At 33.2% G+C, this 24,810-nt stretch overlaps 1 protein-coding gene across 2 annotated transcripts in view; it reads right to left on the reverse strand.

Annotated features, from left to right (window-relative positions):
- Window positions 1-19,874, reverse strand: part of LOC110994043 (cyclin-dependent kinase inhibitor 1) — a 34,080-nt gene extending 14,206 nt beyond the window's left edge. The window contains exons 1-3 of one of the 2 annotated variants that reach the window (XM_045631658.1): window positions 19,771-19,853; window positions 18,867-18,941; window positions 18,070-18,505 (exon numbers count right to left, since the gene is read on the reverse strand). In XM_045631658.1, coding sequence (XP_045487614.1) covers window positions 18,070-18,505; window positions 18,867-18,899 — 469 coding nt within the window. In that variant the 5' untranslated portion in view covers window positions 18,900-18,941; window positions 19,771-19,853. Of the gene's footprint in view, window positions 1-18,069; window positions 18,506-18,866; window positions 18,942-19,770 lie in introns of both variants that reach the window. The other variant, XM_022260525.2, reaches the window with a different exon arrangement.
- Between the last annotated feature and the right edge of the window lie 4,936 nt (window positions 19,875-24,810).

The raw sequence follows: 24,810 nt of genomic DNA on the forward strand, positions 1-24,810 counted from the left end.
AAGAGATGCGTGTGCGTTCTTAATTTAAATGTGTTCTGATTCTTTGTTTGTCTATGTTCGAGAAGCAAGTGTTATATCCGGTATATTATTAAAAATCGAATAAGTTTTGAAAACAGAACACTTTCAATTTCAGACAACAATATGGAACGTTTATTATTCTACGTCTGCCACAAAATAAACAATGGATTGCAGTAATGTAACACAAATAAACGAAATCACGGAGCGTGGTGCAGCGCAGGTTCCCACAAAACAGAAAATTGGGGTGACCATTTAATTAGAATAGGCAAAATAATGGACACGAATTAGCATGGGAAGTGGCATAGAAAGGGTAGAAACTAGGTACTTGAAAATTTTAATAAAACGTTTACGTCATAGTAGAGAGAGCGATTTACGACTAATAATTTATCGGTCATACCGAAAAGAATATTACTGTGAATTCTATTTTTAAAAATTCTAACGTAAATGTTAAATATCGAAATCCTTGTATATAGCATTCCATAAAAAAGAAAAATCTTTAATTTAAAAAGCGAATGCTTTTTCGTGTTTGCAAATTTATTACAATGGCGCTCATTCCCGCCAATTCGTTGACAGATAACATAAACGAAGCGAGAAATATTAGTTCTCGGAAACACGTTTAGTAACCTTTGACCTTTACATGATATTCACACACAGTTAACCAAATTTTATTGAAAGTATAGATTTCGCGTTCTTATAATTAAACGCGATAGATTCTAGAAGGTTCGAGATTTTTCTGTAATACGTAATCTTAGGCAGGTATATGGGCAGCCTGACGTATGCCGTCGACTTTTTAGGTCTAAATCATGCTAGTTCCTCACGATTTTTTACGAACCTACGACCTCGAGAATGTGAGTCGCACGCGCCAATAGGCCAACACTTAAATAGATTTCTAAGGTTTTCTCTTCATGTTTTTCGTAAGCCTAACACATACAGTCCTGATAGTGTATACTTTGTGGTACACGATAAGATAAGTTGTTTCGAGATTTTAAATTTTCAATGATTTTGATATTTAGGTAAAGTACTTTATCCATTATTCTTATCGCATTTATGTAATTACTGTTTACATTTCATTTAATTTAAATGATGTATAATTGTAGATGATAACATTAATTATTAGTGATGCAACGGGCCGTATATCGCTAACTAGATATCATTTTCAGGCCATGGGGTAAAGTGCCAAAACAACAAAAACAAAATTACACTGAACAATTTTAATCATCAAATGTAATCTAAAAAAATAAAAAATAAAGTTTCTACGCATAGAGTAATATTAAAAAAACTCTTAATAGAGGACTAAAATTAACTACCCCAAAACATATTGAAGCCTCTTAGACCAAGGATTTTTCTTTTTACTAGATAGCAAATAAGCAATTCCGGAGTCTATACCCAAAATACAGAAAAAAAAAACTTCCATTCCTTTAAAGAAGTCGTGAAACAGTGTATATCTTCCATTATAATTCTGGCTGGTAGCACATTCGGCAAAGAATTCGAAATTCAAAATTTTAAAAAAGTTTGAAACAGGAAACTCATGTTTGACTATCATAAAGTAAATGATCATTGTTTATGACCCGTGCGGTAGGTCGGTAAGCACGTGCGAAGCGGGGGATCAAAGAAATTTTATTATTTATAAAAACCATTGTTTGCATTAACTCCTGACAACTCTATTGCATATATTATGTCAAGGATCAAAGTTGACAAATAGCATTACTTTCAAAACCATAGGGAATAATCCCAGACATAAGAGGATAGATAGATAGAAATTAGGGTATATTAAGTGATAGCTACTATAAAATTAACCGATTGTTTTATCAAACAGTAGGGGCGCTATCGTAATTGCCTTTTTATTGAATTGAACGAGCCATAATCGTACAGAGATAATTGGGTTTTTCAATTAAATAATTGACACAAATAAATTATAACCAGCGAAGTCAACGCGCCCTAAACCATTACAAACTCAATTAAATCCCATTAACATAATCCTAGATTCTTTTCACTATTTTAAAACTTGTCACCACTTTTGTGCCTTGAGAAAGGGCAACTTAGGGTAACAATAGCCATTGAGATGACCCTCGACCGGTATTTGTGTATTTTAAGCAATAAACAGCGCTTTTTATTGCATTGTCAGATTTTGCATTTGAATAAAGAATTGTCCGTTGCGAGCTCGTGCATTGCAGCGTGCAGGTCTGTGCATTAGACGCGTCTATGGAAATCCGTTTGGCGCGGGAAGAGTGACGTTTGACAGATGCTATGAATGAAATCTTTCCATAATTAAATATAAAAACTTTGTTTTTTTTTTAATTAAAATTAAAAAGTGGGATATATATAAGTCGTCGGAAAAAATTAAATAATTAATTATTATGTTTGTTTCTTAAATACACCTGAATCTCCTTGATAACCGCTAAAATTGTGTATCAATTGATCTCAAACTATTCCGTTGTTGCCACATAAATTATTCTTTTATTAGAAGCTATTTGATGAAATGATTTGTAAGGCTTGTCAACGAATTTGATTCGCGGCCTATTTTTATTGATTCATGAATTAGAACGTGCCTATAGGCTGTGACCGTGCATTTAGAACAAAATAAATTCCGATTCACGCCTAATCCTTCCAATAGAACAAAATAACATTTCATATGAACAAAGTAACAAAAGTCTTATTTGTTCTATTGGAAGGATTTATATTTCCATAATATGTTGTATGGAAAGGAATACATTATGTGTGAAATGTAAGAAAAAACGGAGGCTGTTTTTTATATTCTGTGGCATTAGCGTAAACGTGAATATTTTTAATAATGCACCTACCTACACGCACACAACAAACAATAACAACAATTTTCAATCCTTTTGGATGCGTACGCATCCTATCTGTCGCGTTCACTCGTATAGCTCTATCCCTCTCGCACGGTCAATGACCGCACATCTTCAACAAGATTGCATCTAGTGGCCAAGCAGCTTCCTCTAAACACTTTCTGACCAATTAAAAGATAATGTCGACGAAAATCTGGCGTTCCAAATTTAAATTAAAGATTAGTTTTTAATAGGCAAAAAGTTTGAAACTGGCTTTGACCCAATTTTCAGAGATAAGGCAAAGACAGAATTTCGTTGTTGTCAATTTTAATAATTGCATCGCAATCTGTGTCATACTCGTCCAATTTGATCGATTTTAAAACCACTTCCACTTAAGACGTGACTCGTAGCTTATTTAAAACGGTGCACCAATAAAACGAGTACAACATGGCCGCGGTGAAAAAAAGCAAAACAATTTTTTGTGCTCCGAAATCTTTACGAGCACACCAATAGTAAACGACAAGGATAGATGACCTCTCTTTCTTACTTAAGGATAATGTTCGAAATTCAAATCCTTTCTCATGTACGGCTTCCAGGAACAAGATTTTAATGAAACGTATGATTGATACACAGAATAGCTTATATGAATTAATTAAATGACAACCATTTTCAATTTTGGAATGTTATAGAAAAATAAATTACGTTATTAAGACATGTCATTTGACCCCCGTTGCACGGCACAATATTTTACTTTGATATTTATAATTTAATATTAAAGGCCATCGCTCTTGAAGTTATACAGTATTTTTGTATTTTGTGAACAGTATTTATAAACGTCAAATGAATCAAATAACTCAAATCTTAACTAATTCATATGATCATAAGCCGTTTAGGGGTTTAACCTTGGTGCCTATACCACAGAACAAATTAAATTCCATAAGAAAGAAAAAAACCGTTTTTATTGCTTATTCGTAATATTAGGTGCACATATATTAAATTTATGAAGCCAAGCAATCGTCATCTATAATTTATAAAACTTAATGCGGTTTAAAAAGTAGCGTTACAAGCTTTTTAGGTCTGGGCCTCAGATATCTAATAGACTAGTGGATGATCGGCCTGCAGCGCCTACACACGCTGTCGACTATTTAAGCCAAAGGCCAACCTTACGGTGTTGTTTCCCTTCGCAGTTCAAGCTAATATTAAACTCCCATAGACAGAAATTTTAGTGCACAGCCGGGGTTTGAACCTACGACCGCATAGATAATTTTACGCTATTTATAGATAGATTACGGAAAAAATATCACGTTATCAATCCCTTGAAATATCGGTTAGTGGGGCAAAAACGAAGGACGTAGTGTAAAAACGATAGCCTTCGACCCTACGGTTTCCTAATTTTTTACTAATGGCAATATTTTATCGAAAACCATGACACTTGACCTAACGGTAACGTTTTGACAGATTGAATTAGATCATTAATTGCATTTTTCAATACTCTGTCATCTCTTTCTGTCAAATAGTGTTAACGCTGTGATAAATAGAGACGTACTATGTGAGAATAACGTAATTCTTATCGATGTTCTCTCGATGTTTTATCAAGTGATAACTTAAGCCGCCATAAAACTTATAATGGATAGTTAACCTTACCTTTTATTAACAGTTTTATAAGTACCCGGTTCAATATTGGGCAAATAATATAGTGTAAAGACCAAACAAAAGAATAGTTACTTGCGCCTGGAAGATATTTTGGCCCTTTAATTAAGTACTTCCCAATAGTAGGCTAAGAGGTGTTCAAGTAATGTATCTTGTGTAACATACGGATGCCAGACTTGGGCAGTATTTCAGAACATTTTTTGAGTTGAGAACATGGATAAGGGGATGCAAGCAAGCTCTCATCTTATTCCACGACGCCAAATAATTGTATAATAGTTTTGTCGTTTCATATTTCATAGTTCCTGCTTGACACGTTCATACGCAGGAGTGGCTTTTTAGGACTGATGCGCATGCGCAACCTACGAACTATATGGATAGTTAAGCAAAATTTTGTACCATTGTGTCATAATTGATTGATAAAATGTTATTTTAAGTAATTGCTCAAAATGCCTTCCAAAGTTAAGGTAACTTATTAATTTAATTCAAATTTATAGAGTTACCTTGAAGCAGTAATCTATAATAATAGAAAAAGTACTTCGCGATGGCAACACATTGCCTGTTAATCTGAGGGCTCGAGTTCCAAGACAAAAATCCATTCCGTTAAGCGGAACAAGCTTCGTCGTTAGTTGTGACTAAAAAAGTATTACATAGTTCCAGATTCAATTGAATTCTTTGCAGTTATGCTAGGGACAAAATGACCGGTTATTATTATAATTGGTACCTCACGTTGAAGAAAGATTTCTACCAACCGGTTCGGGAATTTTTCTTGGCGCTTCTAATACACTAATACTAATTGTAGTCTTTGAGGATTCGAAATTTAAAATTTTACTTAAGTTATTCGACAGTTTGAAAATGGAATGTTTACATCTAAATATAAACATTTTTTAAATATTGTTCTGAAGTAAACAAAAGTTCATTCAAAAATTATTATTTTTTACTTACACGATTCGAAAGTTTAAAAATGGATTGTTATGTCTCAAATTGAATATTTTTTTATGTCGTTATTAAGTCAACAAAAATTTATTAGATTTATTTTAAACTAACGCGATTCGACAGTATTTATATGGAATGTTTACATCTCCCATTAACTAATTTTTAAACAAAAGTTTGTTCGAAAATTATAAATCGTGAGGTTATTACTTCAAAGATTTAACATATCTAAAATCATAAGAACTTGAATAGATTCTATAAAAACTAGTTATTTGTAGACAAGATAGAATTAATCTTCTATAATCTATCATTCCTAGTGACATGTTTTTTATTAATGTTTTTACTAAACATTATAAGACTAGATATATACGTGTTCAGACGTCTATATATTCCAAACAATTATTATTATTGGTAAGAATCGTTTCAACAAATCTTACTTGTTTTCTGTTTCATATACGTATATTGTTGATGTAAGTAATATGTTTTGGCTTTCTATATTGTCTTTGTGTTTGTCTAAGTGTTTTGTTTTATAATATATATGATAGCTGTAAGATTACTATATAAAAAATCTATTACAATTTGTTTTTCGGGCACGGGCGTTGATTATCAAGATTTTTTATAGTAAACTCTATAGATATTGTAAGGGCGGGCCACAATTTATAAGATAAATTATATAAATGGTCGTAAATTATTGCCAGCTACGTAAATTACAGTAAAATATTTCTCAAGTAAACCCTATTCCAGGCACATTTGACAAGAAATAAATAGCTTACACAATATCGTTAATGTAGGCGTCCATTAGATAAATTGCAACACTAAACTAATCCATTAATTGCATAACCAGTTAACAATTCAGGAATTTAAATGTACCGCGATTTATTGACACACATTAGCATGTATTCAAATATAGTCTACATTTGAATATAGAACTTCATATGTTAAATTTTTTCGCTCTATTCTGTATATTTGAATATCGAATTCTGAACATCTGTCAACATTTTAGCATTTTCTCTCTTGGCAACGTTCGAAATAAGAATTTCAGAAATTCAAATTGCTCAATGGAAATCGCTCATTGTGCGAAATTCGTAGATCAATGAACTTTGCGGTAAGCTTTTCTTGGGCTTACGTTTTATCTCATTCGCGCGTAAGAAAGTTGAAAGGGACGTCGAATTGTTTGTAAACTAAGTCGTGATTTTGGCCGAGGTGAAATTTTGGTAAGACAACATTTACAGTTGTATGAACAAAATGTATCGTATATGATTCCTAGAGTATTGTTTGTCCAGTTGACCGAAGGAGCTGCGCTATCGCATGAAAAACAGTTAACAGAGGCGGTTATTATTGTAATTTTTAATCTCACTAGAATTATTTAAAGTGCAATGATACCCGAACTTTAATTATATGAAATTAATGCTTTGTTTTGAAAATTGCCAGGTTCAAAAACCTCGCGATTCGCGGATTAAACTAAATTGCCATTCAGTTTCCGGTGCTCCGGCGCATTTTAATACGCCACAGTTACTTTGACAATATGGTGATATAAACCACTATGAAAATAAGATTTAAGAGGTAGATAGAATTGGTTCTGTGCCTAACCAACGTTGTGAATGGGTCTAAGAGGTGTTTGGTTCACTGAGTTTTCCAAGAGCATTTGATGATACACAACCGGGATCCAAACGCAGGACGCAATGTGAAAAACGCGAATTTTTTATAGTATGTATTTTTTTCCCATATTATTTTGAGGGTTGAACTGCGTTCAATAACATGGCGCAAGGTCGTCGACATCAAGACTGGCCCAGGAGATTGTATTAACCTAACACAATGTTTTCATTGTTCGGGGCAATGTTGGTTCGAAATTTTTAAAAGAATTTAACTTTTATAATATAAGCAATATAAACTGAATACGAAAAAAAAGGATTTTAATTGATCGTTAACATTTTTTTTGTTTTTCTCTAGATTAAGGTTCTATATATAAATATTTTTTTATATAACTTCTGGTTATGCACTTCTTGCACTCATCATTTTAGTTTTTTCTTTTCTTACTAGGGTTGCCTGGAAGTGACCGCTTGTTAGCGATAAAGCCTCCCGTTACATCCCTTGTAACTTGTATTGTGTTATTTGTGTTTCTTTGCAACGAAGTGTGAATAAATAAATAAGATAAACTAACAAATTAAGTAGACAGACAACTTATGGTTAAAAGCGATGTCTTAAGGCAAGTGAAAGTATAGAAAATAAACGTTCTGTTCAATTACAAGCCACTAAAATCAGTAGCAATTTAAATAACTTTTAAGATTATTAAGAAAGTTATCGCGTTGTGGTTGACCTCAAGCCTTTTATACCGTAACCAAGGTTGCAGCCATTGCCATGTAACTGTACTAGTACCTATAAGGGGCCATTCAAGTATTACGTAAGCACTATAGGGGGGGAGACCTTTTTTTGTGATTACGTCAACAATTATAACTTTTTTAAACATTGTCTATGCTTGAAAACGAAATTCATTTTCGAGGATTCCTACAAAAAATTATGTATGTAATTATTTTTGATATCTTTGCTAAGTTTTACTGACAAGAGGATGGGGGGGGGGGGATAAATTGCAGTAAATCTACTTACTTGAATGCCCTTGGATGCCTTCACCGCGAATTTGCAGGCTTACCTTTCTCGTAGATTACATAATCAGTATCAATAAACAAGTAATACTTTAATAATAGAGTTTTAAACGTTGCGTTTCGCACGTATACGTGACCTTTACGTACGCGGAATTACGCAAGATGAATCAATCAAGGGACGGGATGTTTATGTTTCGGGCGGTTGTAACCCATGAGTGCCTCAGTAACAGTTAGAATTTGGCGTAGACACTGGGTTAACGATCATCATTGAACCCGCGAAAAGGTACCTAGTACCTAGTAAATATATATATATTAAAATATATATAATATATATATTTTATTAATTAATAGAACAGGGGGCAAATGGCTCACCTGATGTTAAGAGATAGCGCCATCACATTATAATTTTTTCCCAGCTGTCCTTTTAATCTCATTTGTACTGTATACCTATTTATTGAGACAAGGATCTATGTTCACCAGGGTTAAACGTCAAATCCTTAAGATGCCACAAATAATAGAACCGAGTAATAATCTGTAACAAAGGCGTGAGACGTCTAATCTATGACCCGTTCACAAAGGGCCAGTTGTACCCATAATCAATATTCATACAAGTTCACACACAATTAGTTTTACACAATTGCATTTGAAATTCAGATTGTAATACTATATCTTTAATTCCTCGAAATATTAATACAATATTTTTATTGTCGTGGCTGGACTGAAGGGGTTTCGGTGAATATTTAAAGAATTCGTTATCAATCAAACCCTTTGCCCTTCTTTACTCTTTGCTTCGCACTTCTATAAAAGATCCTTACGACCTGTGTTTGAGCAGTTCATTAACGGCGGGGATGTGTTTTTAGTTTGTAACCCCGGTTTTATGATGGAAAAGGTATGTACTGTTTTATTTCCATTACCCCAATATAACTGATTAAAACATACGTGAGAAACTTCAAATGACCATTCCGATAATTACGATATTAACATTTCTATTCAATATTAACATAAATTTTAATTCATTTGGAACACATCAAGATGGGACATTTAGTGACAGTTGAATTGTCGCGAAGAATGGATGGATAGAATCAAAGTTCACACGTGTTCTATGCAGTTGGTGTCAACAATAGGGGCTGAAGTGACCCGAAGATTAGAGAGGGTTAAGTTTCGAGTGCCTAATGTTACAGATTAAATTGCTGAGAAGAACACAGCGTATGACTATTTCGCATTACATTCAGTTACGTTACGCATAACAGTAAATCGTTGAGCGTAAAGATATCGTGGAGCGTTGACATTTTTTTGCCTCTCAAGTTTTAGGCAAGTTTTTTCTTAATGCTATATTATTTACATGTTTTATTTTAGATTAAGTTAGTTCATTATATTTTTCAATTAGATTAAATTAAATATTTTATGAATTAAATATTTATTTTAAGTTTTTTCCTTACTACGTTTGCCTGGAAGAGATAGCTTGTTAGCGATAAGGCCGCCCGTTGTCGCTTACATCTTTCATGTTATTTGTTTTTCTTTTAATGTAACGAAGTATAAATAAAGAAGTCGGGTCTATCCCAGTTATGCGTCAATATTTTTCTATATATAAGGGCGTAGAAAAATACAAAGAAATATCTTAAATGATCTTGCCTTAAATTCTGCTGGGTGGGACAAATATTTTAAACAATTTCTGTCGAAAAATAAGAAACGTTTATATGTAAATAAATCAGTTCCCAAAGGGTCATTTCACGTAAAAATTGATTCAAAGGCCACAATAGAATAAAAGAATCAAATATATAGAGAACTAATCCAACCGCGTTGAAGATCACTCAAGTGGAGATATCAGAATAAATAATGTGTTTCTGTACGGTGATTTATATTTTTTGTATTGAAATCAAGTGATACATCTTTCACGCCCTTCAAGTGACATCGTCGATTTATTTGCATAATGATAGTATTTGAATGATGAATGTATTGAATTCTTGGAGTATTAGGCATTAGTCTTAAGTGCTAAACAGTAAAAGAATTTTACAAAAGAAGCTTCTTACTCCCTTTAATAAGGACTGTAAGTAGTTATTGGACACTTTCTTATGTTAAATACTTATCAGTATTCAGTCTCAGTAGAGACAATTTATTTAAAACAAATCTTGAATCAGTTTTATGTTTTTTTAATAAGCATACGAAATCAAACAATAACTGTAGTAGATGAAAACTGTAGTCACTTGTTACGTAAATTCAAATTTAGAATTCACTTTTAAATTTAGAACATGTGTTTTTTAATTTCTTAAAAAAGTTGTATTACTGTATTTGTGTTCAACGCAAGGTAATAAAGCAGGATACCACTGACCACGGGGCAGATGTAATTTCATATGTCTAGATTGCAATACTACAACCGCAAACGTACAGCGATACGAACGATTCGCGGTTACTTAACGGAAATAAGATCGTGATTCTAATTACATGTATTAATTACAATTCAGACTTAATTGTAATCATTGTATACATTATGCGTTTTTACAACAAATTTTTGCGCGAATGTCTAGTCGTCGAATGTACTAGTCGAAAAGTGAAACCATGGGAAAGTGGGCAGGGAAGTTTACTAAACATTATCACACATTCTGGGCCACTTAGGATTCTTTGGGGTAATTATGGTTCCCACGTCGTCGGTGTGACTTCCGATAACCCGCAAACATCAGGGTGTCAACTGTCAACTATGGACAGCAAATATAGATTATAAACGGGTAAGAACCAATAGTCTATGGATATTTGACCGTTATATTAACTTTAACCCGCACAGCTGTGCATCGAACGCACTAAGCGGAACAATACCGTTTTTATTCTAATTTTTAATACAAAATATATCTCGGTACTGGCAATTTATTTGGCGTCCCAATATTGAAACTGACGTCTCATTTAAAACAATAAAGCTTAAATTGAAAATAATGCAATCTGATTGATGGGTTTTGTTAAAACGCGGATTGTTTGGGTGTGAATGTTTTTTTGACAAAAGGTTAGGTCACGTTCGCACGTTAGTTTATTATTTATTGATCCGATAATTCCCTTTTATTTTAAGGGCGTTGAGGGAGGGATATCCGGCGTAAGCGTACTATTATTTATCGGCTCATAAGTTACCTTCTTTATAACAGGAAGAGCTTTATATAAAAAAACTATATCTATGTACAGAAAACTTAACGATAAATAGGTTATATTTTTTTACTAATTTCATATTTTTGTTTTAGTCTATTTAGGGTTTATTAAGGACAAGATAAAAATTGAACTTTATAAAACTATTCCAGGCTATTCGATGGAAAATTAAGCGTCGTAAACAAGGAAGTATGAGCGCTGATGAGCCATGCTTCCCACACGTGCATGGGAATACAGTTTAACAAGGGTGATACCAATTATCTTCCTGCCGATTGGTATTTAGAGTATTTGGAGGGTTATTGATATCACTATGAGAAAATTAATTTCGGAGTTAACGGTTATAAACAGTTACGCGTAATTATTTTAGCAATTGTGTTTTTTAGAAAGGTGCGTCGACCTCAATCGAAAGTTTGTTGTCTACTCTATAAAACGCTTTTTTTTTGTACGGGATTGCGATCGCTAGCAGAGTACATATGCTGTTCAAGTACAGATTTCTGATCTTTATATAGAAATCATTCAAATCATTAAAGAAATTTTCCTTTTACTTTAATGATTTTTCTTCTCTTCGTGTCTGATGTTTATAATACGAAGTACAAATACTCTCTGTAGATTTAAACGCAATGCTTACAAAACATTCAAAGGGTCTAAATAATGAAATAGACAAAAAAATAATGATCTGATAAGTACCTATTTGTAGAAGCGGGAAGACTCTGATTTGTTTAAGTAGTAATTTTAAATTATTTAAATGTATTATTTGTTGATTCAAATTTTAAATTTTTGTTTTCATAGTTTTTTTTTTCAATGTATTTTTGTCTATTAATGCTGTAAAACTTGTTTTCTGTTTCATATACATATATTGTTTATCTATGTAATCATGTTTTGGCTTTCTGTATTGTCTTAGTGTTTTTCTTATAATAAGTATAAACTGTAAGATTATTTATAATTATATAAAATAAGAATAAATAAACAATTGTATACCTATTAGAAGTTTTATTTCTGTACAGCTTAAACCATAGACAATTCTCTAACTTTATAATTGTCCTGGTGCCGAAGAACGCTAAAAATACCGTGGACTGCGAAACGAACCATCAATCTTTACTCAACTCCGCGGAATCGCCAAAATGCGCAGAGCCGATGAGAACATGGAGAAACTGATCGTGGTGAAGCAGAAGGCAAAAGATCACAAGGCCCTTCACTAATGGACCAATCAAGACACATCATCCTAAAAACTATACAGTGTCATAAGAGGCGTTGGACAGAAACCGGTGGAATTGTCCGCTCCAGATTCCTTGCTGTTTCCTCTTTAAACAAAATAGAAGAACTTCTGTATCATTAAGCGAAAGTGAAGATGGCCTTTCACTTTCGGGAAGTTTACGCTCCAAGGGTAGCGGGTTCCCAGACGGAATCACAGTCCGGAACAGGTATCAGCTGTTTTTGTGTAATTATACTTAAAGGGACAAGCCATAACGATATTGTAATTTTGGATGAAACTGAATTTTTTAACTCTCGATTAAGAGGAAATTCAGTACAAATTACATTTCGTTTCTTTTAACATTTGAATATAATATGTGTGATGTGAACAAGATTGGTTTTCGAATACTATAGTCGATATTTTGAATGTTTTTTTGGTCCCACGTAAAATACTCGATAAATTGAATAAATCAATGTTAATTGGTCACCTCGGTTATTTTATGGATTATATAGTTAGCAATACCCTTCCCTACTCTCTATAAATGAAACAATTTTATCACGCACTTGACAATTGTTTTTTAAAATCTTTGGACTATCGACTGAGGTTAAGCACTCAAAAAACGGACGGACTTTTTTTTAAATTATAGAACAAGTGGCAAACGGGCAGGAGGCTCACCTGATGTTAAGTGATACCGCCGCCCATGGACACTCTCAATGCCAGAGGGCTCGCGAGTGCGTTGCCAGCATTTTAAGAATTGGTACGCTCTTTTTTTGAAGGACCCTAAGTCGAATTGGTTCGGAAATACTTCATATCGAAATCAAAATTTGTATAAATGTATTTGACTCTTATAATAATAATACAGAAAAAATACGGATTTTAATCAAACTTTTATTAACTTCAGTCCGCTCTCTCCATTGTGGTTATCTATACGCTTGTACAAAATTACTTGTAATTTATCTCTGGTCACTTAACTGAGTTTCTACTAAGAGTCCCCTGTAAGAACTTGATTTCACAAACGAAGACTACAATACTCGAAAATGACTAGTTTTAATATCTACTAAGACAGCTGAGTAAGATTTTTTATCATTCAAATAACTGCGCGTGCGCGGGACTTTCTAACATACTTATTTAGAAAGTATTGCTGTATAAAAGGTAAGATACCATTACACAAATGGAAATCAAATACTAGTTCTAAAAAAGTTTGCATATTTTTAAAAGCCTGTTAAAGAGAGATCCTTTAAACATATAATTTTAAATGTAATTTTAACGACACTTGCTAATCGGTAACTGGCAACACAATTCTCACGACAAAGTGCTCACCTGCGGAACCCTAAGGAAGCAGTGTAATATGGTTCAGTGCTTATTAACTGCCAAATGCAATATCGGGGTAAAAACACTACACTACTTTTATTACCCAATATAAAAAAAATATACCTAATACGTAATACATCCATCTACCGATGTAACACGGCGTTGCAAAGTGTCAAGTAACTGTATTCAAAAATAGAACGCAATTGCACAATTTTAAATTTAGAACGTTAGCAATATACATATATCGTAATTCATTTGTAGCGTGAATGAAATCGATATGCAGACATGATAAATCCCCTCGGGAACGATTTTATGGAATGAGGTGATACGAGACGCATAGAAAACGCTTTATTTAACGCCTTTAATATAATAGTTTTAATTATATGTAATAATAAAGAAATGTTATTCTAAGGAACAGTTTGTTGACAGTAGGTAATTTATGATTCACATACATTACGTTAACTGTTGATTAGTCATTACTCTTGCACAATTCAAAAATAGAACGTTGGCTAATTCAAAAATGGAACGCCATGAGTGTTGCGTGTTGAAATCGATCTTTGACAGATGATGGCATCCCCACGGTCACTCGATGCGGAATGTAGGGTGCTATAAATATTATGCTAAAAGCACGCGGGGGTAGCAGATGCCGCCGCGACCGTTATTCCCCTATCTGATACAATTTTCAAATATCGAACACGTGTGTTGACATTTTTTCAAATCACCCACATCGATTTTCGCGATCTTGTTTATCGAGTGTCTAGACTTTTTGCTTTTCAAAAGTATGTTTGGAAAAGGAATTAGGGTCAGTCTCCCCTATAACGCTACATTTCTGTAGTTGAGTAGTTTTGCGTACCTTTGCACTTGTTTAAATTGTTTTAATTTTAATTAAACTAAATAAATGTATTAAACTCGTGTTCCCAGTTTTTAAATTGTTAAAAAAACGGCTGTATGAGAATATGCCTACAACGCGGTCCGCGTTATAGTTTACTGTATATTATCTTAGACAATTGCAGTAAATATTGTTATAAAACAAGAATCAAACATGCAGTTTTACATCAAACAAATAACAAGAGATTTTATCGACCAAGATTGTAACGGACGTACTTAATAACTTATTAAAATTAAAAAAAAAACTTTATTAAATAAATATTATTTATGGATCGTAAAAAGTGCAGCTGAAAAGTCTAATATATTACAAACGAAGGGTAAAATGAACAGGAAGCTTTAAGTTGGGGAAAGTGACAGTTAAAAAATCAATATAGCCGTTGACAGAGGGTGAAATGACAGGGACGCACGCGTCGAAATCACCGCATTTCTTAAACACAATTACGACAATACGTTTTTTTTTAATTTATAAATGGCACGTGTCTTGCAAATTACTATGCGGTTAATTTAAAGAGATCTTATTATTGTAACAATATTAAGGAATAGGTTGTTTACTAATTTATTCGGATAAACTAAATTTCAAATCAATACCTACTCTGGTGGCACAGACTATGAAAATAGTTTCGAAAAACGTTCGATATTTTAAATTTATAAATGGAACGTGTCTTGCAGATTACTATCCGCTGTTAATTTTTAGAGTTCTTATTATTTAAAGCCTATGATGTTGATAATATGTTCGATTTGAATTTCAAATCAATAGAATACCAGTGGTGGCACAGACTATATAATTCTTTCGAAAAATGTTCGATATTTATTGGCAGGCGCGTATTTACGTAATAATGCCAGTGAAAGCGATAGATATAGAAATCAATAAAACCGTTGATAAATTCGCGAGGGTGACTTACAATGCGCACGCGTCGCATTGTACGGGCATTACCAATAGCAGTGCCATATTATTTTCTCTTTTATATGGGGAAGCGTAATTTTATGTACCGAGGAACCAGTTTGAAATTACGAATATAGTAGAAAATCGCGAAGTTGTTTACGTAAGACGGATTACCGAATCCCTTTCACCGATTTTTGTTCTTCAACTCTTGTCTAACGGTAGCTAATGAACGGTTAAAAATATCAAAATTGCCGTCGAGTTTACCCACGCTACGTTACAATTATAGAAACTTGACCGTTTGTTACAATTTCATAGAAACTTAGAAACCCCGCAGTTTCGTCCACTTATGAGAGTTCAATGACATCGGAAAGGTGTAATTACGGAATATTAGGGGTTTGTAAGAAACTGGGTGACATGTTTCTTTACTGCCCCCTGCTAAGCACGGTCAGTTTCAAAGTGTTTCTCAATTTGAAATTTATGCAGGTTAGATTCTAAATTTAAAAATACGAAAACGAGCACAGACTATTTTTAGTAATCTTTTTCGTTGAATGTTTTTGACTTAAAAGGTAAAGGGTTTTCATAACTTATTATTATGTACAAAGCAGTTAGAATATAACTTTTTTTGCTTTGAAAGAATATCTTTTTTTTAATGACATAGTTTATATTTAAATCAAAGTAGGACATAACAATCAAATATACAGTATTCCCAATTTTATAAACTTACTTAGCAATAATAATGATTAAAAAGAAAATTAAAATAAATTTAAAAGTTTTCTCCCTGTGGCAGTGTACCTTTACGCTGGAAGCATTTCCTCACTGTTTTGCAATATGTACTTATTATAAATCTTTAATGAGAGCCACTAGACCCCCATGGCCCAAGAGTCTACTCCAAAGGGATGAAAATCGCAGTTATTTTGTTTATAAATTGAAATTAAAAAAATAACGAAATTACCTCAATATTAAACACGCTTTAAGTTTATACAATACATATAGGAATCAATGACAGTGATCAATGATGCCGCCATTTTGATTTGACGTACTTTACCTATGTTTGACAGATAACATTATTTAATTCGTACCTAGAGAATTCAAAATTTACGCAAATGTTTACATAGTATTTATTATCGCCTTACAACATGTGTACTCTAAAATAGGACATGTGTGGGAGGCACCAAGTGTATGCGTACATCAAAACAAATGAACTGGGTCAATTCATAATTAAAGGGACGGTTACTTTTAAACAGTAGATTAAGATGAAGAGCGATACTAGTAATATATTTCCGATGCGATTTTTGAACTAACTAGAATATAAATTAAATAAGTTTTAATAACCGACTGTAATGAGTTTAGCAGTACTTATTAAGTGGGATGTTGTAACGGGCATTCACAAAAGGTCTACTAAATAAAAACCACAAAACATTGCTATACGATATGTTTAACTTATTAAGAGCAGTCAGCAAAAAATTGCTTTCATTTATTTCGCCATTAAGGGTTGACACTATAAAAACAATCTAATAAGCACTTAAACACATCCCTTACTTCCGTATTAAGAACCTTTGAATCTTAATTTTTAATTACGGAGGTGAAAATTGATAGGCAAAAAGTTGGCGAGGGTTATTATTGTGTTAGCGTCTCGGGTTTTATGTATTCCGATGGATATGAGTGTCAAATGTTAGGTAATTGTGACACCTTTGTGCTTGGATCGTTTGGCACACGTTTGTAGCACAGATAAAATAATTACTTATCAAAATATAGTCATTTAACGTCTAGATGCTAAATACTTTTTTCATGGCTGGACATAAAAGAAACAAACTTATTAGTTAGATTTTTAAAGTAGGCGCCAAATGACTCATGTTATTTTTTTAGTTTATGTTCTATAGTCAATATTAGCATAAGTTAGTATCAAAAGATCTGCCAAAATAATATACACTATGTATATTTCATACTAATATACGCTAGAAATTTAAGAATTTTCAAGTAAAACCTTGTCCTAGTAACACAATACTGTTTAGTTTTGTATTTAAATAATTTTACGAGGCGCAACTAACTAAACACTAAACTCATTTTCATTTTCGATGCTCTATTGTTTAGTTACAATGTGCGTTATATTACCCTAGTAATGTATTAGGTCCATACAAACAATCGCTACACAGATACTATCCATACGACGCCATTCAGTCTAGCTAAAATTTTAATGCCTATAGCACGAATCACTTGAATTGTTTCAGTATACAATTTTATGTTTAAAAACATTTAAAGCTGTTTTCTTGCTTTGGAATAAAGTTTAAAGATTTTTAAAAGACTGACGTGTTACCAGCATAAAAAAATGATTTATTAACAAAGAGACGCGTGCTGAGTGCATTGTATGTGTCAATCACACGGTCACCTTTGCTTTGTAAATAAATTGTGTTGCTATGTGCAATCATCGTAGGTTGAAATAATGCTTCAGATTTTTTTTATTTTAAGTATACATTACATTTAAGTAAAAATTTAGCTATAATTACAAATATGTATTTTTTTTCTATTTTCATGTTATAAGAATAGGTTTCACATAACAAAAGTCGTCGCCTTATCATCACTAAATGTAAACAATACAGTAATGATAACATTCGTATCGCCAATACAAATGCACCACAGACGTATCGGTAATATTGTTTACAATGTTATTAACATAATACAACTAACCTGTCATTCTCCTCTGTGGTTTTTGCGTTTTATTGTTGTTTGGACTGGACACTTTCGCTTCTTTCACTGGTTTCGTCGCCTGTTGAGTTATGGTGATAGGTGACCGGCGTAGAGCAGCAGGAATGGTAGCCGCCGGTACAAGCTGCCAGGCGAATCTCTGGTCACCTGCCAGAGGTTTCTCATTCGCGAAATCGAAGCCCCAACGCTGACTATCCAAATCCAATTGCCGAGCTAGCTCCCTCTCAACGAAACGTCTGTTTTCCTCTTTATCTGTGCAACCGAATAGATTTCTTCGCACCGTATCTATGGTAGTTTCTCCTTGCACTCGCAGTGACCTAGTGTTCAACATAGTGGCTTGTAGGCCGGGAGCCCTTACACTCAACGCAGACATCTTCTTGTCAAACACTCTAATACAGGATCGCATCGACGCAGTGACCTAACAAACAATAACTGTTTAGTTTTTATCACCTAAAGTTTCATCACGCACCGATTAGAATACTAATTTACTTATAGTATGTAAACAAATCGTACGACGCGACGACGCGCTGCGATAACACAACCACACGCACGGAATCTCAAATTATGACTGTGCCGTGTGTGCGTTTGCGCCTGCGTACCGCGTTGAATGCGTTGCGCAGTGGGTTGTGTCTGTGTGCGTCAGGCTAAGCAATCGCGTGCTCGGTCAACGCGTCGCTTTTAGTTTCCCCGCTTGACGCAGTGTGGCGCAGCTAGTATTTTAAATTCAGCAGAAAAACTTAACCGTAATGTTAACCAGGAATAGGAAATAAAAAGTATACCTTTAAAAGCAATCCCATTAATGAATAAGACATTAGGATGATATCAAAGATCTCTATCTTTGAGCACGTCGTTTACTGTAATACGTATATTATATTAAGTACTTTATAATCCAAAGACTCAAATATTAATGTATACAAGGCTGAATGTTAGTTAACTGTACGAAAATAGGGTTTGATGCGTTTTTAATTTAAAAGCACAAACTCATTATCTTGCCGAGGACTATATACCCTGATAGTATTTAATGTTGTTCCTAAACTTATTATTATAAACAATAATATCATTTTAAAATATTTAACTTAGATTAGCGCCATCTCCTGATTTTTAATAACATTAACATCGCTATGAATAAACAGCAATGAATCACTATGTCTAGCCAGCAAACTACAATATAGAGGATTAAGCCAAATAGGTTTCCCTTGATCTGAGGGATTGAAAAATGGCAACACCACCGCTGTCTTGTTTACGAAAAGCGAAGACGTGTCTAGTTTCGAGTTTTACGCGTGATTCCTACTTTAAAACTTCTTATCTAATAGAATACGGCTTTCTTTATCGCACGCCTACATAATTGAGCTAACCAGAAAGAGATAGATGCTCGTGCACGCAGCACAAAACAGCCGCCATTTTGCCAAGCCGAGAACCGAGTCGAAGTATTTTATTGAATTAGATAATACATTTTAAAGGTTTTCTGTTTATTACGGAATTATTCGCATTTGTAATGTTTTAAATGTTTTTTAATTATGCATTTGAGTTTCATTTCAAATTAGAATCTTCGATAACTTGCCCTTGTACCATCTACATAAAACTTGGATAAAAAATTGTATAAGAATGCGTGGTCTGGAATTTGGTCAAAAAACGTCACAAACGCGCGAAAATTTTCTGGGTATAGACACATAAATGACTTACCTAATACTTTTAATTTGAGATTTTACTGAAAATCACGAATTTACCGTCGGGGTTCACTGCACTGTCGTACTAATTTTCAAGATGTGAGAGCGACGCGATGGCGCGAGCGCGGGATCGGCGATCATTGGTTCAAAATGGCGGTCATTCGCGTGATTGGCTGGCGCGATTTTAGGCGCGAAATTTCGGTTGGTCGAGGCGCCGGATGGCGGGAAATAATCGCGACTTTCCGGCAGGCTTATGAGTTTTGTTGAGGAAAATTATGTTTGGCGGGAATCGCTTCCGTGTTTTCATTCGTATAAGAATCTTACTCGAGAAATTTGCGAACTGAAAAGCCGTAATCGCAACCGGTACGAGATTTAAAGGGAAGGAAACGGCACTTTTCAGAGCAAGTAATTCACGCAATTTATTCAAAATATACCATTGTTTAATGTATATTAAATGTATAATCTTTTGTTTATAAGAATATTCATTTCTGTATGTTACGTCAGTAATTATATAGAAGTTTTGTATAGTACATTAAGCATTATTATAATATGTTTGGAAACTAAATCAAGTAATAAAACTGTGTATTATTTGTAAGTGTAAGTGATTTGTTATACCTAAATCGAGCAGAGCGAATCAATTTGATTTCGATAAAGTGTCTGTAATAAAATCATATGTTTTACTTTTAAGTTAAAAATTTAATATTCTATAGTTATCCAAATTTTTTGTAAATTTAATTACACAGATATTGGCATGGATATTATTAAGATATATGAGTGTTTTAATACAATCTTAAATATGTTTAGTACATATCCTTATTAATTCAGTAATAAGTAAGAAATGAAGGTTGATTTAGGTTAAGTACATATATTTCGACTTATGGAACAGTCTAATTATCTCAACCACGCCTTTCTAGGGCACATATCATATATATATATATATTAATAATAGCCTTTATTGCTGTAAAATACTTATCGTACATAAAAATGTGAAGTACACTATCCATATATCCTATAATCCGCTAGCCGCTTAATTTCAGTTTTTCGTGTTGTAGTCTTCTGTAAGAGCTTCCACTTTCTCATCTTCTTATTTGTCTTCCTCGTATTCTTTTGTCATAGTGAGGACGCCATTCCGTCGCTTCTTTCGTACATTTGTCTTCTCTCACGATGTGTCCTCTCCATTTCCATTTCAATCTTTTACTAGAAGTAATAGCATACACTTTATTGTTTTATTTCTTCTAGTTACCCTTCTTTCGATACTAGTTTGACATACTCATATCTATCAGGCACGGAAAATAATATATATTGTTAACTTTTCCGCCGTGTCCACGACGGCGGTATCACTCAGGTAAGTCTCCATTTTTTTTTTAATGTGTGCGTGTACGACTACATTAAAAAAAACTTTTCTTTATGACCTTATTTTACGAAAAATAACCTAGTATATGCAACTTTACAGAATTTCTTTAAATAAAGTTTAATTTGATATATTTTTACTAAACGCTTTTATTATCATAGACATGAATTCAAATAATACAATTATTTAAATTTACCTTATTACTGTCCAGATTAATACAGAATTTCATAATAATAATAATTATTATTGTAATGGAATTATAACTATCATTGTTATCGTTATCATAAGTTTTTTTTTTATTATTGGCTTATGGTGACTGGAATTTGAAATATATTTATTAAGATGGCGCGTAACCGAAAAATGTGACGCCGATAAAGAAGTTTCACTTCAAAAAACAAAAGGTACAATTTGATGTCAATACATAGTCTATTTTTATTATGATTTACGTGTATTGAGAATTTTAAAAATTCACTTATCATCTTTAATGTATTTTTTAAGGTTTGTTTAGGCTTCAGTGTGCGAGCCTCATACCTGTCTGTGATCATAGGTTCGAATCAATGGATATTCTATGTGCGTATTAATCGCGGCACGTTTAGACTAAAAAGCCGGCTGTCTGACACAAAATGCTGGCTTGTAGGAAAAAATGATCACGAAACATACAGAAATGAGGATCAGACCTAAAAAGTTATTACGCTGTATTTTAATTCTTTTAAATGTTTATAAGAACTAAAACTGCATATCAACTTACTATAAACATTTTTTGCACCTGCAGAGAAAGTATTAAACAAAACCATCTGTGTGTAACGGAAACAGATTTTGTCCCGACCGCATTTCTACCACAGATTTCCGTTAGAAATAGGTCAATAAGTCACAGACTAGCGACAAACGAACTTTTTCGTTCTGAAATGCAATGTTGTATACAAATATGAATGTTTGTCTTAAATATAATTAAATGCATTATCATCATTAGTCGTCGAGGCAGAATATGAAATTCTACCCGTATCACGTTCCACAATTGAGCGTTTTTTTAACTTACCAGAACTATGTGGAACCAGCTGCCCACTGAAATATTTCCGAAGCAATTCGACTTATTCCACCAATGAAAGAGCGTACCAATTCTTAAAAGGCCGCCGATGCACTCGCGAGCTAGAGGGCTCGCAAAGCAAGTCTGTCTATAAGCGGCGGTATCACATAACATCAAGTGAGACTCGTGTCCGTTTGGCCCTGTTCTATAAAAAAAAAACAACTAGGCCATCACCGCTCTAAAGGAGTCAAGACATTGACTGAAAGATTTTTTATACGTACTTTGGCAGGTGTTTATTACTACTGAATATACTACAATGTACTTCTATTTGACTATTACTTTTGTTTTCAGCGTAACGTTCGAATTTCAAATCGGAACAGGCAGTTAAAATCTGAACTACCGTTACAGTTTTTATACTTCCTACGCTGAATGATTGAACTGAAACACATTTCCATCCTCTTACAAAAACTAACACCTGGCACAACTATAAAATTTATTTTAATTATTTTCATATTATTATGATAATATTATTTTATTTATTTACAAAAAATCATTCTTACATTTTTTATATTTATTTTACTACAGTTGCCAGGAATAGATAGTTAAATTTAAAAATCTCTTTCCCTTGACAATTAGGATTCCTATTTTCTTGAGAACAACGAATGAAATAAAAATAATAATATTACGATAATTAAATATTTTATGTATTAAAAGTTTTCTGTGGAGTGGTTATTCAGGTACCAAGGTATCCTTTAGTAGTTTTTGGTTTACCTTCAGTTAATTTATATCCAATAATAAAATACAAAAAAAACATTAATTATAAACAGCAGGTAATATTTTACAATATTTATAATTACATTATAATCCTTGAACAATACAGTTATCAATGTATTAGCGGAAATAGAAACGACGCATGCGCAAAAATTAGGCCAATTCGCAGTTCAACGACTGCACTTGATATAAACCTAATTAATATATTTATTTTGATGAATTCTTACAATATGGGTTCTGTTAACTATGATGTTTAAGTCGCGTTTTTGATACGGACTGTAATCCAAGACAAGATAGATTTCTATATTTTTTTATTTATTTCTTTTAAAATTATATGAACATAATCTTATTTATATATATCTATAAAATCCATTGCCAGGAAATAAGTACCAAAATATATAACTTTCGGTTCGGTCTCGACACTTTGACTATTTTTACATATATAGTATGGTTTTAAATTTCTTTATTTATATAACAAGGGGCAAAAGGGGCAGAAGCTACCTAATATCAAGTGATACCGCCCATAGACATTGCTAGAGAGAGCTCTTTTCTTGAAGGACCCTAAGTTGAATTAGGAAATCATTTAGCGGGTAGCTGGTTCCACATATTGGTGGTGCGCGGAAAAAACTGCCTTCTCGATCAATTGTAGAACGACGAACGAGGTGATACTGATGGTATTTCGTAATTTACCGGAATGTCCAATGAAACTCACCTGCACATAATAATCTGAACATCTCTTCTGAACACTCTTCTTATCTTGTAGTACCGTAGAGCAAAGATAAAATAGACCACTTTTCTGTACATTAAACCGACTTTAAAACTGCTAAGAGAAGGCTCACAATATATTTGACAAAAACAGTGTTAATAATAATAATTTATTTGCAATATGGTACAAAAATACTATTGCAGTACAATCTCAACTTCGCATATTCTGGCACACAATGGCGTCCGTGACTTAAGAATAGCATAGTCGTAGAAATTAACATAATACATTACAATATAAGTTATATGATAGTCCATTCTTATATTATTTTATCACATTATTAAAATAGTTTATTACGTAATCAAATTAATTAATTAATTAATTTTTAAAAGGAGTCTGTATAAAGCAATTAATACTGTCTTGGGGTGTCATTTCGTCTGTGACTGTTTTTAATAAATATGTGCATTTGTGTAATTAAATAATGTTAATTACATGAATTGTTTTCCTGGTCCCGTCCTTTCCTAAGTCCTACTTTCTTATGAAAAAAGGTTTTGACCCTGCACCATATCCTCTCCTGTAATATATTGGATACGCGAGCATGTAGTGCTCCCGTCGACTTGGTAGGTATAAGGCAAGCCGGTTTCCTCACGATAGTTTCCTCCTTCCTTCACCGTTCGAATGTTAAAAGCATACATAGTAAGATAGTCCGTTGGTGCACAGCCGGGGATCGAACCTACGACCTCAGGGATGGCTCTCAGCTAAAGTAAACAGTTATCAATAAATAATAATAATTTTTTATTTGATTTATTACATACATATATGTATGTACGTAGATATGTATTCTAAAAAGGGCTTTCAACAACATCTCAGGGTTATAAACAAAACGTTTGGGAATCAATCAGGTCACGCATTCGATGTATAATCGGGACTATCCTTGTTCTAATCGATTCACATCCTTAGATCGACCGAAGCTAACGACCGTGAAATCGAGTACGCTTATGGCTAATCGAAATTTCGGTCGAATGTTGAATGTCATTGAATCGAATAATTCATATTGTCGGGTTAACAATATTATTAGCGGAGTTTTTGGTTTGTCATAAGGAATATTATATAATAATATAAATTACTAGCTGACCTGGCAAACGTCGTCTTGCCAAACTACTACCTTTAACTCAGCGCCATCTGTTAGAATTGTATCAAATAATAA

This window comes from Pieris rapae, chromosome 16 (assembly GCF_905147795.1).
Source record: "Pieris rapae chromosome 16, ilPieRapa1.1, whole genome shotgun sequence".
NCBI classification, from domain to species: domain Eukaryota; kingdom Metazoa; phylum Arthropoda; class Insecta; order Lepidoptera; family Pieridae; genus Pieris; species Pieris rapae.